The sequence below is a fragment of the Lagenorhynchus albirostris genome, chromosome 6 (genome assembly GCF_949774975.1).
Source record: "Lagenorhynchus albirostris chromosome 6, mLagAlb1.1, whole genome shotgun sequence".
NCBI lineage: Eukaryota > Metazoa > Chordata > Mammalia > Artiodactyla > Delphinidae > Lagenorhynchus > Lagenorhynchus albirostris.
This window is the reverse complement of record NC_083100.1, coordinates 57,743,892-57,761,493: the sequence shown is the minus strand read 5'-3', so window position 1 is coordinate 57,761,493 and position 17,602 is coordinate 57,743,892. Positions and strand designations below refer to the sequence as shown.

Genomic DNA, 17,602 nt, shown 5'->3' with positions numbered 1-17,602 from the left:
ATTGATTTAGTCCTGTGATTTTAGTTGGAAGAACTAAGATAATCTTACTAAGCCTCTTAATAATACAGGAATATTGAAGAGAACCAAACCCTCATTGTATCTATAATTTAATTATTTAAGTTATTGAAGTACTTGGGGAAGTTTGTTAGACAATGAGGTACCTATAGAGAAAACAGGATATATTAAGTTTAAAATGAAGTTTAGTATGTTTAATTTTATTTTAAGCCCTTTAAAAGTGATCGCTGTACAACTCGATTTATAAATTGGCCTTGAGAACTTAGGGAAGAAATAAGTTTTTGAATTTGTAACTTTATTTTTAAAAAGGAGACTCTCAATAATGGTTTTTGTGCACAAAAGTCACCATCAAGGGTATCAAAAAACTGAAAACAAGAGCCAAACACCTCATTGATACAATATAATCCTAACTGCCATACCTGTTGGGAAAAAAAAATCAATAATGGCATATTAAAAAGATAAGAAGACTTTTTTTTACTCTCTTGATGATCATTGGAAACATTTGCAAGAAAAATCTCAAAACTTAAGATCACGTCTGCTGAATTTCTTAGTACCCAAGAAATGTTTGTTAAATAAACAGCAATCATTAGAAATAACTGTTAAATGAGGCTGATGCAAAATAAATGAACATGAATTAAACTACAAAACCCAAACTATTTCCGGGTTATTCCCAAAGGTTGGTAGATTTGTTTTGTACTTATACCAATATATAAGTATACTTGATAATGATGATAATGAAATTCAAGCACTGAAAATTCTTCAATCAAACTGATTCACTGGACAATCAAATATACTAAAGGTGGTACATTACCAAACCACAATGTAATTTAATTAATATAGAAATCAATAAGAAACAGATAAAAAGCCCTGAAATATTTGGAAATTATATACTACACTTTTAAATAACCCACAGTTCAAGGAAGAAATCACAAGGGAAATTAGAAAATAAATAATAAAAGTACAGCATATCAAAATTTGTGCGCAAGTTATAGCGTTAAATGCCTATATGAGAAAGGTAAAAAGATTTAAATCAATAATCTAAGCTTCTACTTTAAGAAGCTAAAAAAAGATAAGCAAATTAAACCCAATTAAGTAGACAAAGAAAATATTAAAGATAAAAGTAGCAATCAACGGTAATACAGTATACCATTAAGAAAAATAAAGGCAAGCTACAGACTGAGAAAATATTCGTGATATATATATATACATATCTATATACAAATTTGTATCTAGAATATATATAAAGAATTCCTATAACACAATAGTAAAAGACAAGTAACCAAATTTAAAGAATGAGCAAAAAATATCACAAATAATGTCTGGCTGATTGGAAATGTAAATTGAAACCAAGAGATGCTGCCACAATCTCCTAGAATGTCTACAATGAAAACAATAGATAAAACCAAATGTCCGCAAAAATGTGGGAACAACTGGAATTCCCATACACTGCTGGTAGGAATGTAAACCTTTGGCAAAAGGTCTGGCAATTTATTATAAAGTTATATGTATACCTACTCTCTGACTCAGCAATTCCACTCTTAGGTAGATAAACTTAATGAAAATATACATCTACAAAGGGAGTTATACAAGAATGTGCATATGAGCTTTATTCACAACAGCTAAATACTAAAAACCATTCAAGTGTCCACCAACAGGAGAATGGATAAAGAAATTGTGGTATACTCACACAATGGAAAACTACTCAGCAATAAAAAGAAACAAACTTTGATACACGCAACAACATGGATAAATCACATAGACATATGCTTAGCTGAACACAAGAGTATATATTGATTCCATTTACATTGCTGGTGACAAATACAAGAACAGTTGGGGGAGGTGGACTGATTGGGAAGGGAAATAAAGAAACTTGATGGGTAGATGTTAATGTTCTATACATAATAAGGGTGTGAGTTACATGAATGCATTTAAACTGTACAGATAAAATCGGTCCATTTCAATCTATGTAAATTTTACATTAAGAAAGCCTTATGGGCTTCCCTGGTGGTGCAGTGGTTGAGAGTCCGCCTGCCGATGCAGGGGACACGGGTTCGTGCCCCGGTCTGGGAAGATCCCACATGCTGTGGAGCGACTAGGCCCGTGAGCCATGGCCGCTGAGCCTGCGCGTCCAGAGCCTGTGCTCCGCAACGGGAGAGGCCACAACAGTGAGAGGCCCGCGTACAGCAAAAAAAAAAAAAAAAAAAAAAAAAAATTGAGTGAGGGTAGGGAGTGGTCTGAGGTACAGATAAAACAAGAATGGCAGTTATATTGCTAATAATTGAAGCTGGATGATGGGTACATGGGGGTTCATTATAGAAACCTATTTATTTTGTATGTGTTTGAATTCTTCCATAACAAAAAGCTTAAAAAAAAAAGGAAATGGACTAATTTCTGAGTCTTTTTAAATTAAAAACAGGACAATCTTATTTACTATCCCAGTTAAAATAGGCAATCACCTAAATATGGCTATTTTATATGTTAACAATATTCTAATAAGAAATTTAATTGGACTGTTAAATTCAAGTGGGGCAATCTGTGACTCCCCATGCTATTTTGGGGCTTTCAACCAGTAACTGTTTTTCATATATAAATTTATGAAATATAGCTTTGGTATTTTTTTTAATATACAAGCATACAAAACACTTTTATTCTTATTAAATTTCTTAGTGATTAAAAGAAAAAGTTATTCAGGGAAGTTTACTAGTTTCTACAAATATGGCCTAATCTCTTATAGCCAAAAGTATTTCTTTAAATCTGATTTTTTCCATTGGAATTAATTTGTGGGAAAAAAAAGTCCACTGAATATGTAAAAATATTTTTAGATACAGTGTACAACAACAGGATCTCTTTAACTTCTATTTCTACTCTACTCAGTTTCACTAATTGAACTTTTCATTATAACAGTTATGTTTAAAGTAGGAAGTGTAAAACACATTCCCAGTGAAGCTCTTCTGCTATGAAGTGGAAAAGATTCATCTTAGTTATTATTTCCATGCCTTTGACCTAAACAAGCTGTTATGTGAAAAATTCCCCTCCTGGGTTTTCAAGTTCCCTCACCACAATCAATAACCAGCTAATTTTAATACTCTTCAACCAACTATTATTCATTCAGATGGTATATAAGTTTTGCTGTTAAAAAAAAAAAGTTATCCCATGCCAATTTCAGATTGATTATTTGCACTAATGGAGAATAGCAGTAAAAAATTTAAAGCCTTGTGATAATATTGATACATAATGGCTTTCATGTGTACAGATTTATATTATTAGTATAGTGCCTAGCATAGAACTGAAACAAATAATAGGTGTCTAAAAATTATCTATCGATTCATTGGTTGTAGTTAAGAAGAATTAGCTTTAAAGTGTGTTAGACTATAGAAGGGAGAATTACACTTATTTGAATAAAACCAACCCCCCACACTCCCCATCCCACAGCAGCAGCTTCAGATCTTCTACCAAGAAAATTAGCAAGTTAGTAGGATTTGGGGCTAAGAGAGACCCCAGAAATCAAAGTTTAACCCCTTTATTTCACAGATGAGGAAAATGAGTCTCAGAAAAGTTAAAGTGGGTTGACTAGGGGTACTGAATAGCAGAATCAGGATTAAAATGAAAATATGTCTCTTGATTCCTACTCTATAGTTCATCCCTTACCACCAATTTCTTAGTGTCTGAAACATAACTCAAAAATATGGTTTTCGTTTATATATTATGTGTAGTGTTTACTAACTCATATACTATTTCAGAATTCTAGTTAATTCTGTTCTACTCATTTGTATGACTGTATACAACCACTCATTATATCAGCACTGCCTTCAGATGATTACTTCTAGTTTCAGCTGCAATATCTCTAGCCTCCAGCAGGGGGAGGATTTATCTAAAAAGCCACACCAAAAATCAGACAAACCAATGACAAGAACTAGAACTTTACTCCCAATCCATTCATTTGCTTTAAAGTATCAGTAGCTTGTCACTATGCTAATGAAAGCTTTCCTTTTCCAAATTTTCTAGTTCTTCTGTAATGTAATACAGTCCACGATTTTATAAAATTTGATCTAAATTGTGCATTTGAAGTGGGCTTTAATGGAAAAAACTAATTTGAAACAGGCTCAAGAAATGTATAGAACAAATAAAATCTTGCTTACCATTTTTGCTTCTGACTGTACTGGTTGAGGAGAAGAAGGACCTGGAATTCCCGGAACACTAGGCACCATGGTGACTGGTCGAACAAGCTATGCAGAAGATATTGAAAAATAATTGCTAGAGAATATATTCAAAATGAGATTTGTACTTTTATTTGCACAATGGCTGCTATAATAATTTACATATTATAATCAATATAATGCATTAACATTTACATGACAATATATTATACATTAATAGAAATGTATATTAATATTATAAATATAATTGGTATAATTATTTGAGACTTCAGAATTAGAAAACTGTATCTCTGTCTGAACCCTTATTGATCTTAATCCTGATTTATCCTTCAAAAGTTGTCAATTGGGGATTCCCTGGTGGTGCAGTGGTTGAGAGTCCGCCTGCCGATGCAGGGGACACGGGTTCACGCCCCGGTCCGGGAAGATCCCACATGCCGTGGAGCGGTTGGGCCCGTGAGCCATGGCCGCTGAGCCTGCACGTCCGGAGCCTGTGCTCCGCAACGGGAGAGGCCACAACAGTGAGATGCCCGCGTACCGCAAAAAAAAAAAAGAAAAAAAGTTGTCAGTTGTTCTGAGACACTCACTTCCCTAATCTTCAATTTTCATAATTCCTTTTTTTAAATGATTTCTTCTTATAGAAAATAATATTTAAAGTGATGGATTTCTCACAGATCTGTCACCCTTCCATTTTGAATGTGAAAGGAAAGAATGTTAAAACTTGTATAACTAGGCATAGAAAGTAATTTCAACAATGAACTTTGCTTTTCTAAAATATATACATATAAAATTTCTAAAATATACGATGAAAGTTCTTTGATATATTAATATAAAGCATGACAAAGAAGAACCTGATTACCTCTAATAATTCCTCTAATAATAATAATATGTAACAGATTTTTCTGGTTTTTGCCTTTTTTAAAAAACCTAATTATCAACACTGAATGATTAATTATTATGTACCTAAAGTATACCTCTTTTTCATTTCAGTTTCTCTCATCACAGTTACATTTAACGGATAACCATACAATCCCAGATACAGGACAAGGATGTTTCCCCCTTGAAAATATCCTGAGAAAAGAGGAAGTAATCACCTTATATTCGAGTCCTTATAAAATATCTCATTCTGAACAACAAAGTTCTGTTTGAAGACAACATATTATCTTGAAATTATTTCAATCAATGTTAATTTTGGATACTTAGAAAGGTCACTCTGGAAGAACTAGTTAATAAAAAAAGTAAATATTTAACATTAATTTTAGTATTATTTCTGAGGATATAATCTCACCAAAGTGTTAGATGTTACTGTAAGGAGGCTTTTAAAACTAATTTTTAAAAGCTATACAATAAGTGATTATATTGTACTGATCAGAAACAACTATCTACAAGGTAAAAGAAGAAACTGTCTTTTTATTACATGAATGAATATTAGGACTTGGTGTAAGATTCCCAGGATTACAATAATAGATTAAACACAAGTGTTAATAGATTGTGTTAATAGATTGTGTTAATAGATTAACACAAAAGTGTTATACTGAAACTACTTGGGTGAGGATGAAAACAATGTGTTTTGGAAAATTGTGTGAGATTTCTTAAAAAGTGGTTCTAATGATGAAAACTTGAATGTTGAAGACACATTTGAAGAGTCTGAATAAACTTATGAAATGTGAGAACAGGAAAAAAGGATTATTTCTAACATATTATTCCAAAGAATGTGCTTCTAAATATTCACTATGTTATTAAATATTGTAAGTAGATATTTAACTACTGTCTATGTCTTTCAAAATTTATATATTTAACATGCCCTCAAAAAACTTTTCTTATGCATCTTCTCTTTAGGAAAGTGGGGACTATCTATTGCCCATTCTACTAGACCATTTAGATTTTCACACGCTTGGGACAGCAAAGGAATTTTGTAAACCCAACCTGACCATAATATTTCACAGAGAGTGCTTTTATAAACAATTTCTATAGTAATCAAAATAACATGGAGTTACCTGATAAGTGTTCCAGTATAAATGTCTTCTTAAAGAATAGAAATCTATGTTAATATTTGAATTCTACAAATCTAGCAAATTGAAATGGGTTGAATATGGAATAAAGTTCTTAATACTAAAAATAAAAGGAAAACAAGATTTTTAGGATGGAAAAATGTTTTCTATCCAATTATGTTTGCCTTGAAAGGTAAATGCTATCACAATAAATATCAGTGAGTAAATATTGCTCACCACTAAGTATTTTGTTGAATTCAGTTTCATAAACTAATCAAGCAGCCCCCCCTTGGGCTGTATTTTCTGATTACAAAGATCGGTTTTACTATAAAGAAAAAATTTTAATAGTCTAAATTTCAAACTTACTGGGACTGCAGCTGGAACATGCACATTCGAACTTGTAATTGATGCAGGAATAGCAACAGGCATGGTTTGTCCATTAGGAAGATGTAACAGAAGAGGAAATGGGCCTGGTACAGGACTAAGGAAAACAAAAGAAGGGCAATTAGAGAAAAGAAATCCCTATCAATAATCTCTAAAAATACAAGAGTATTTTTACTCCTATTATTATATCATTTAAAAGTAAATTTTCCAGAGAAAGGTAAACACTGTATGATTTCACTTATATGTGGAATCTAAAAAACAAAACAGATGAACAAACATAACAAAACAGAAACGGAGAACAGACAGGTGGTTTCCAGAGGGAAGGGTGTTGGAGAGATGAGAGAAATTAAGAGGTACAAACTTCCAGTTACAAAATAAAGAAGTCACAGGGATGAAATTCAGTGTGAGGAATGCAGTCATTAATAATGTTATATCTTTGTACAGTAACAAAGGTGGTCAAAAGGTACAAACTTACAGTTATAAGATAAATAAGTACTAGGGATGTAATGTACAACATGATTAATATAGTTAACACTGTTGTATGTTACATATGAAAGCTGTTACCAGAGTAGATCCTAAGAGTTCTCATCACAAGGAAAAAATATTTTTTTCTCTTATTTTATATCTGTACAAGATGATGGATGTTCACTAAACTTACTGTGGTAATCATTTCATGATGTATGTAAGTCAGATCATTATGCTATACACCTTAAATATATACAGTGCTGTATGTCAATTGCAGTTAACCCTTGAACAAGAGGGTTAGATGCACTGACACTATGCAGAGTCGAAAATCCCAGTGTAGCTTATGGTCAGCCTCTGTATCTGCAGATTCAACCAACTGTGGATTGTGTAGTGTGGTAGTATGTATTTGTTGAAAAATATCTGTGTGTAACTGGACTCACGCAGTTCAAACTGGTATTGTTCAAGGGTCCACTGTATATCTCAATAAAACTGGAAAAAAAAGAAAAAAGAACTGCAGCTCCAGCCCAAGAAAATGCCTATGTGACAGATGGAAACTTGATACCATCTTTCTCATAACATGAATAAAATACCCACAGAAAATTATTCATGGTATATATACACCACTCAAGTAATTAAAAACAAAACAAAAATCTTCCAATCACTGCAAAGCACATTGTAAAATTTAATTGTTTTTAATTGCATCTTAAATGCACAATGTACGTAAGCAGTGTAGAGAAAAAGAGGAAAAAAATGGAAAAAGTTATGAATTTACTTAGGACAATCTCCAACATGTTAGTTGAGAAAAATTCTTATCAACTACCTGTAAGAACTGAAAGAAATGTTACCTGGTGATAAAAATAATCTTATGTGTTTTGTGTGAAATAGCATGAAAATAAGAGACCATCTTAAAATCACATTCTATGTTGATTTGTTTTTCAAATTAAGTTTTAGATATTTATTTTCTAATTTATTAGATACTATTTATATTTATTAAAAAGACTACCCAAGCATTTTTTCCGAAAATCAAAGCATGCAAAATACTATTAACACACACACACACACACACACACACACACACACACACACACACACACACACACACACACACAAAGGCCACAATTAGAATAATTAAATATCTTAGGACAAATCATAACAAGAAAAACTTAACAATTCATATAATTCAATGATTGGCCCAAATCACTTACACGATTGGCCTGTTGGAGGACGGTGCCTGTGTGATTACAGTACTTGAGGTTGGTGAAGGTACTGCCTGCTGAATAATTACACTTGAGTCAGAACTTGTAAGCAGCACATTGGGAACCTGTAATGATGCTGGACGAACGATAGCTGATGTGGGCTGTGCAGTTTGTGTCAATGGTACTTCCTATTTAATAATGAGATAGAGAAAGAATGTAATTTAAAAATGCAAGTCAACAGAATATAACACATTTTTAAAAACAACCACAAACATAATACTTAATATACCCCAAAGTATATTAATATTTAAAGTTAATTAAAAGAAAATTGTAGAAGCCACTGTAAAGTTTCAGATGCAATGTTCATATTTTAATTTAAAAACATCTTGAGTGGTTTTTTCAGTACAATTTATTTTACCATCAATCTAGAAATAAGTTAGGCTGGGCAACTTGGCTATATAACTCCATGAGAATTTAAGTTAAAAAACAGAAATACAACTCCATTCTCATGGAAGCATAGAACTTAAAATCCAGAAGGGATTGCCTAGTCCTACTCCATCATTATACTGTATAAAGAAGAAATAGGTCCAGGAGACTGTTTTATAGTTGATACAAATTCAATAATAGAATACTTATAAAATGGTACTATAGTAAGGGCCCAAAAATGTTAAAAATTTTTTAATACAAATATTTGCTAATTTCAGGTAACTATCTCTACATTATCAATAATTTTTCAGTATCAAAAGGCCAAGTAATATTGATACCTTGAATGTAAAAATAAATAACTATTGGAGTAACATCTTTCCAAAGTAAAGGAAAACACAGAACCTCATAGATGGTCTTTTCCCCAGTTTTACAGATTAGAAAACAGAGATTATCCAGGACTCTGTAACTAGTTACTGTAAAAATTGGGTCTACTATGTTCTTTGAATTGGCCTTTATACTGCCATTTATTATCAAAATCTTATTAAGCTATACAGGAAGAAAGATAAACTAGTAGTACTGGGACTTCATTTATTTGACAAGTTTGAGAATTTACAACACACCCTCAAGGCCTAGTGGGAAGAGAGACAATAAACAAGTAAAACAAACAAGAAAATTTCAGACTGTAATGTGTTACAGACTAACAGCAAAACATAAGAAATCATGAAAGATCAACTGAGGGAAGGTTGGAGTTGGCTCCTTTGATAGCATAGTGAGGTAAGGTGAGCTTCTTTGCAAAACAGCATTTGAACAGGTACTGAAAAGATAAGGAGGAGAGCATTCTAGGGAAAAGGAAGCAATACCAAGAGCAATGTCTTTGAGGTAGGAAAAAGCTTAGAATACCTGATGAACATCCCAGAGAATGGCATGAGGTGAGGCTGGATGGGTAGGTAAGTCCAGATCAATGAGGACTTATAGAAGGAGTGTGTTACCTTAAATGCAATGGCAAACCATTGAAGGATTTTAAGCAGGGAAGTGACATAATGTATTAAAAATAAAATAGCCTATGGAAAATAGGTTGGAGATGGAAGTAGAAAGTCCAGGTAATTGTTAAAAATTATATTAACATTATTAATATATTAATTATATTAAAATTATTATTTTAATACTATTTGTATTTTAACAAATAATAATTGTTAACAATTATTAGAAGGTAATCGTTAACAATCCAAAAGATGATGATGGATTGGACTAAAGTGGTGACACTGAAGATAAAAGAGATAAATTAAGGATATATTCAGGAAGTAGGTCTCGTAAGATTTGTTACTGGTTTCAGTGTGAAGGAAAAGAGGGAATTAAGTATTCTTTATTCTTGGCCTGAGCAACTAGATGGATGGAAAGAAGTTTTCCCTGTTTTACCGAGACAGGGAAAACTGTGGGGAAAAAAATCAAGGGCTCTAATTTAGACATACTATGTTTAAGATGTCCATTAGACACAGAAAAGGAAATGTCAAGATGGAGCTGGATATGAATATGGAAATCTGGGAAATATCCGGGTTGATATAAATTTGAAAACCACGAAGATGGTTTTTAAAGTTATGAGTCTGGATGAGAGCACTTAAGAAAAAAATTGAGAAAGAAAAGAGAAGGGGGCCCAGAACTTGCTTTTTACAACTTGGAATGACTATGCCATGCCCAGGGGGAACTAATGACTGAGGAATGCAGGAAGAAGAAATACCCCTAGAAGAGGCTAAAGCAGCAATCAACAGGAAAAAACTGCTGAGTGTGAAGGGACTGAAATACTTTCTAGGAAAAAGATATTTATATCAAAGATTTAACAGCGTTTCTTATAATTGTGATAATGTGGAAACAACCTTTATGTCCAACAAGAACAAGATAAGTAAATACATTAAGGTAATGATAAAATAAAGTGCAAACATTAAAAATTATGACTTTGGAAAATTTTCTAATGCCATGGGAAAATGTACATTAATGCTGAATGTCTAAAGCATGATATAAAAAAGTAAACTGGGACTTCCCTGGTGGCACAGTGGTTAGGAATCCACCTGCCAATGCAGGGGACACAGGTTCAATCCCTGATCCGGGAAGATCCCTCATGCTGCGGAGCATCTAAGCCCGTGCACAACTACTGAGCCTGCGCTCTAGAGTCTGAGAGCCACAACTATTGAAGCCCGCGCACCACAACTACTGAGCCCACGCACTGTAACTACTGAAGCATGCGCGCCTAGAGCCTGTGCAATGAGAAGCCTGTGCACTGCAATGAAGAGTAGCCTCCGCTCACCACAACTAGAGAAAGCCCGCAGGCAGCAAGGAAGACCCAAAGCAGCCAAAAAAATAAACCAAGATTCCTCTTTGTATCCTGTAACTATTCACTTATATATGTATATTTTTATGTATAAATGCATGCATATATCTAGGAAAAATGTTTCAAAATACTAGTAATTCTTATCAGTCAATTATGGGCTAAAAGGTAGTTTTTTTTTTCTTTCTTGTATTTTTCTATATTCTTAAACTTTTTATAACGAGAATGTACCTTTATAACAAGGAAATGAAAAAAACACAAAACACCTAAGGTCAAAGCATTTATTCCTAGGTAAATAGTTACTTTTTCTGCCTTACTTCTAGCTCCTCTGCCATGGCTCTTCTATTCTCCCCAATAATTTTTCTGTGTGTAACAAAAAACGAATTATCTATAAAGGTACAGTCTTCTTTCCCTGAAATTTCTGAGTATTCACAGGCTTTCACATATAATAAGACTATTACAACCTGACACTGATTTATGTAAAATTTATTACATTAACATTTTATGTAGATCAAATATTAGACTTAGCTGATTTTTTTTCCACTTAGTTTGTGTTTCTACCATAAATACAAATTTCTAACCTTCTCATCACTGGTAGTAGACTCTGGGTGAGGTAAAGGACTATCCTGGTGAGTTGTTTCTACAACAGAGGGCTCCTCAATTTTGCTTCTTACGATGGGTGTTGCAAGAGGAGATAAATCTAGAGGCATCTAAAACACAAACGTTAAAGAAAATGTTAGGAGTTTAAAAATAGCCAATCAGTATATCTAAAATAAGAGAGCAGGGAGTGAAAACTATGATTACTGTTCTGTCAGAAGCACTGTTTTAATTTCATGGTTAACAACATACTTTTTTAATGTCGTCTTCTGAGGCTTTCTTGAATTCATTCTCAAATGGACTTGCCAACTCATTAAACAAACCCACTTCTTCACAGTTTTTCAAGAACCTTGTTGGTGTTGGGGTCTGATCTGAAATAAATGTCAAGAAGTAAACACATAGATTTAACTATCATACAGGACCCTAAAATATAGCTAGTAAATTAACAAATTAGCAGGACTGGTTCAGTCAGCTGTTAATTCTCTTTGGAAAGACCTCTTCCTTTAAAGCAAACAAAATCTGGTTAAGTCTTTGTTGCAGTTTAAGGTATTTCCTCCAACTTTATGAACCATAAAAGTATGAAAAGAAGTACTTCTTGTTCCTTAGTCCACACGTTCTCTCTGAGTGACATAAACACCCGCTACTCAGAGATCAACTACTGTCGTTATCTAACACAAAATTTAAAAAAAATTTACACTATTAAAACTTACAAATGCATAAAATACATGCAATTTGGGGAAAACTAGGACAACAGCATGTATATTTGCTTTAACTTTGCCCTTCCACTAGTGTTCATAATCTATTATGAAAGCAAGCTTAAGATAAAATAGTCTTTAGCAGGTAGATCAAAATACTAGAAGAAAAAGGTTAAAACAAGAGCCCCCCGCAAACGAAAACTAAAACAAAACCCTCCTTTTTAAAGCTAATTTTCTATTTTAAAGCATTTTTCAAGCTTGGTATGAGGGGCTATGTAAGAGTTATATGTCTAACGTTCTAGCTTAATTCCTAGGCAGGAGAGAATTAGTCAAACTCTGCTTTCTGGAAACTTGAAACATTTTAACTACATTTGAATATGTACTCACACTAGGTGCATTAAAACATGTACTGAATGTACATGTGAGCATGTATTAGTTACAGAACAAGTGCCACTTAAGGTCCACGTTGAATTGAAAGAGCAAATTTATGAATTTTGCCTGTTTAGTCTTATTATTTTCAAGGCTATTTACTCAGATTGATTAGAGTTGGTAGCACATTCAAATTCTATTCACATTTTATATATTTTAGGGCATCAATTTTATAGGTTATATCAGGGATCAAGCTTTAACTAAATAAAAGTATAAGGATGACTCCTGGTTTAAGATAAATTACTCATAAAACCTTCTGTGAAATTAAAATTCACATATTTCTGTTAACTACTGGGTCCCCAGAGTGGGCATTACTTACTGTTTTATCTTCACCCTCACCTCAACATATTCCCAGAGTATTAATATGTTTACTACATATAAATATATTTAACACTAAAATGACCTACTTGTCATACACATTAGATATAATGTAGGCCTACCTCAGACACTATTAGTATTATCAAAATTACTGAAGGACTTTTATTTTGTCTTCATTTTACCTAATAGTTAGTCTGCAACATATATAACCTCTACCCCAAAAAAGACTTCAAAATGGTATTATAGTAAGGGCCCAGCATACTTGTATCAACCTAGGTCCATCATGACTGAATTAGTAAACTGAACATAAATTTGACTCTTCTGTTCATGCCCAAAGGGTTTGTCTATCTAAGCCCAAGAGAAGGCTATTTTGTATTAAAGGGAGAGAAGTCTTAAAAATAAAATACGTATGGAAAAATCACTTTTATCAGTGATTACTATAATGATCAGGCTTGAAAAGAGAAAAGTCAACACAGGCACAATTGTTTAAACATGCACATGGCTTATGGCTATTGATCATCAAATATATACCATACACATCATGCACTATATTTATACAGTAATGCTAAACTACTCATCTCAATATATATTAGTAAAAAAATGGTCAAGTGCTATGTTTGAGTGTGTTCTACTTTTCTATTGCATTAAATGTAAACAGATAGGAAAGTAAGTTCTAGAAACCAATCTCAAAATATTTTTGAGTTAAATGTTACAGAGAGAGATATGGCTCTAAGGCAAGAAATTCTAGAGAAGCAAAGGCCTTCGTGCCTAGGAGAGTGAAACTTCAGGCTGTTGTTATTTTGTTTGTGTTTTTGGTTCTCTCTCCTAGTATCTGATGTATAGTGTTTTAAAGAAATGCATACCTCACTCTTGTCTACTTCCTTCTACTTACAGAAATGAAGATATGTTGAATGCTACCCTACATTTTTCCTAAACAAATTGTTTTTTGGTAAATTATCAACATTTTTACCTCCAGTTTTTTCAATGCAAAAATCTTGATACCGAATGACAAGAACCGTATTTTTTCCTCATTATCTCTCCAAACCATTGCATATGACAATTTGATCTCTATGTTGGGTAATAATTTAAAAGTATTAATAATATTCAGTATACAGGTATATAATTCTAGACTTACAAATAGTATAACCTAAGCTTTACAAGAGAAAAAAATTAAGTTAATTTGAATATTTATGTGAATCTGTGGTTATGACACAAGAAGGACTGAAATGTATATAAGTATATTAAATTTTATATAAAACTGTTTTCTTACCACACTACTTATAAAATATACAAAATGCAATGAAATTAAATGTTATGTGTGTGTACATATACAGAGATATGTACATATATATATTTAAATACCAAAAAAGGGGTAGCTGATATAGCATGGAAGGACAATAAACCAATGCATGAATTGGGTTTCTCTTTTTGCATACTGTAAGATAATCATCTGCTTAGGTGATACTGCATGTTCATAGGAGCAACATACAAAAATAAAAGCACTGACTGAATTTTAGCCCCCTTTATTGAGAGTATTTTACTAACACAGATGTTTAGTCCAAAAAGAAACAAACAAAATCCTAATGAACAAGTCTGCTAATTGCTCTTTCTCCAACAGGAAGAGCTTGATCATCATCTAGCTTCGCATAGCATTGTAAAGCAGGTGTAAACAGCTAAAAGAAACATTGACTAAACATCACATTAGTTCAACTATCAGTTAAATGTAAATTTTGGAAATGGTATGAATGTTCCCAGGTTTCTAATTAACTTCCACAAAAAATGACATTAAAATCTACATTTGAAAACCACACAAAAAGAGTGAAATGAATGGTCAGAAGGAAACATAAAAATGTAATGGGTAAAATACATGTTGCCAACATTTATTGTAAATGAAGTCATTGGAATATCACCAGACTATATTATTTACAGAGAATACACAAAAATTGTGCACATTCCAGGTGAAATATGTATATAAGCTATTAATAAAAGCATATACTAACCAGCCACAATGACACTGTCATTACGTGCTGGACCAAATTTCAGTGTCATCTCATGTTTATGTTTATGGACAGCCAAATGATCCTCGTTGGTAAAACGCTGTGGCAAAAAGTTTTAAAATATAGTTAAGATTTTCAATTTGATCAAATAAGTTAAATGATAAGGAAATTCATTTCCACAACATGTAAAACCACCATTAAAAAAGAAATAGCAGTTTGTTAACTATAAAGAACCTACTGTTAGTATAGATAAACATACTAGATCTCAAACAATCATAGAGAAACACATTACCCAAGAACAAGCAATTCTGATATAATACTAGGTCACATAACTCATTTTAGAGCATTTAAAAACAAAACCTGAGGCAAAGAAACTTTATATAAATTTCATTTGGACACTAAAAATAGACCACTATTAATTTTTGCCATATCATAGTAGAAATATATACTCCATGGTATAATGACTTTTGAAGAAAGCACTGTATTTTACTTAGATTTCAGGTTACTTACCACTTTTAAAACGAAAACTTTCTTATAAAAATATTGCTCCTGGACAAATTAAGAGGTGAATCAGGTTCTTTATGTTATCACATAAAAAAAAGAATGCCTCGATTATAATCCAGCAAAGAAATAGTGGCCAGTACAATAATAAAGCAATTAATTACTTTAAAATAAAATTAAGGACTTCCCTGGTGGCACAGTGGTTAAGATTCCGCCAGCCAATGCAGGGGAAACGGGTTCTAGCCTTGGTCCGGGAAGATCCCACATGCCGCAGAGCAACTAAGCCTAAGCCCGTGCGCCACAACTACTGAGCCTGCGCTCTAGAGCCCAAGAGCCACAACTACTGAAGCCCGCGCACTGCAACTACTGAGCCCACGCGCTGCAACTACTGAAGCCCATGCGCCTAGAGCTCATGCTCTGCAATGAGAAGCCCGTGCACCGCAATGAAGAGTAGCCCCTGCTGGCCACAACTAGAGAAAGCCTGCACGCAGCAAGGAAGACCCAACGCAGCCAAAAGTAAATAAATAAATAATTTTTTAAAAGTAAAATAAAATTAAATTAAAATTTTAACTTAGAATAAAGTGATTTTTCATTTTATTATCGCATTCTTATATAAAAAATGAAGCAAATTTATTTTTAAAACTACACTTAGCGTGGATACATCCTGCCTGCCAAAGGTGACATTTATGATTACAATATAATAAATGCATTGTTTAAATACCTCCTGACTGTCTCTGGACATCAATCTTTATGAAGATGCTTCCTTATCTTTAGTAACATTTATAACTGAAAATAGAGAGCACTTACTTTTTGTTATTTCAGAGCAATAATTATAAAATGCCAAATTAAGAGATCTAAACTCACTCTCTAGTCTATATCCTTACAAATGGGATGTTAAAATTATATATATTTGAACTTGGTTCCTCTGAACCACCAAAAATGGATTCTTTCTCTTTGGTCTCACCACCCCACTATCCAACTCACTACATCCTTTCATGCAACAAATGATAATAGCTTTAGGGTAACCTTAAAACTACGTAAAAGAATGAAATATTTCTTTCCATTATGTTTTTTATTCTAAATATTAAAAGTATGACCTATATCATACTTAGGCCAGCCCACAAGCCCACTGTAAAAGTTAATCCCTCTCATATATACCCCATCTTGCTCTGCACAGTGCCTGGTTATAGCACCTATCAATATGATACTGATATTTTTGTATTTCCTTTTAAGTAGGCTGAGCTCCTACTATTTGAGCTCTCCCAAATTTAGCATATAGTAAGTAGTCAATAAATGCCAATTGAAAGAAAGAACTCCTTACAATTAAAGAATTGAATCTTCAAGCTCAGTCTAAAGGAAAAACAAAAAACCCACCAAACCACAGACTGCTCCTTAAGATGAATTAAGCCTTTAATTTAATTTGGCTGTATAGTGCTCTCATGTAAGTATGCTTACCATTAAGTCTTTAAGTTACTGTACACCAGTGGAAAATTATTATTATATGACCCCTCTTCAAAACCTGCTTGTATTCCCATTGTAGGTGAGTGTCCAGATGCAAACAGTACCTCTACCCCTTGACTTATTCATTTACTCTTCAAACATTTATTGAGTACCAACTATAGGCAATGGGATCATAATCCAGCTCCTCCCCACTCAAGTGCTATTTTCCTATTGCTTCATCATTGTAAGAATCCTTTCCAAATTGGAGAAATAAGGGCTTCCCTGGTGGCGCAGTGGTTAAGAATCCACCTGCCAATGCAGGGGACACAGATTTGAGCCCTGGTCCAGGAAGATTCCCACATGCTGCGGAGCAACTAAACCCGTGCGTCACAACTACTGAGCCTGCGCTCTAGAGCCCGCGAGCCACAACTACTCAGTCCGCGAGCCACAACTACTGAAGCCCAAGTGCCTAGAGGCCGTGCTCTGCATCAGGAGAAGCCCACACGCAGCAATGAAGACCCAACACAGCCAAAAATAAAAAAACAAATTTATTAAAAAAAAAACAAATTGGAGAAATAAGAAATAGTCATCCTTTGATAGACCGAATAACAAAGCTCTTGGAGAATGAACATAGCTATAGCGTTTACTTGTGTTACTTCATTGCTTTTTACTTT

The 17,602-nt window shown here is 33.3% G+C and overlaps 1 protein-coding gene across 10 annotated transcripts in view; it reads right to left on the bottom strand.

Annotated features, from left to right (window-relative positions):
* Positions 1–17,602, bottom strand: part of ATF2 (activating transcription factor 2) — an 87,381-nt gene that overhangs the window by 27,800 nt on the left and 41,979 nt on the right. For 7 of the 10 annotated variants that reach the window (XR_009541152.1, XR_009541153.1, XM_060152602.1 and 4 more), the window contains 6 exons: positions 14,991–15,087; positions 11,801–11,919; positions 11,533–11,661; positions 8,215–8,393; positions 6,527–6,641; positions 4,155–4,241 (listed from right to left, as the gene is read on the bottom strand). Coding sequence is in view for 8 of the 10 variants with exons in the window: in XM_060152602.1 (XP_060008585.1) it covers positions 4,155–4,241; positions 6,527–6,641; positions 8,215–8,393; positions 11,533–11,661; positions 11,801–11,919; positions 14,991–15,087 (726 nt within the window). In the remaining 2 variants the exon portion in view is untranslated. Of the gene's footprint in view, positions 1–4,154; positions 4,242–6,526; positions 6,642–8,214; positions 8,394–11,532; positions 11,662–11,800; positions 11,920–13,960; positions 14,049–14,990; positions 15,088–17,602 lie in introns of those variants that run through there. The other 3 variants (XM_060152605.1, XM_060152606.1, XM_060152607.1) reach the window with 2 other exon arrangements.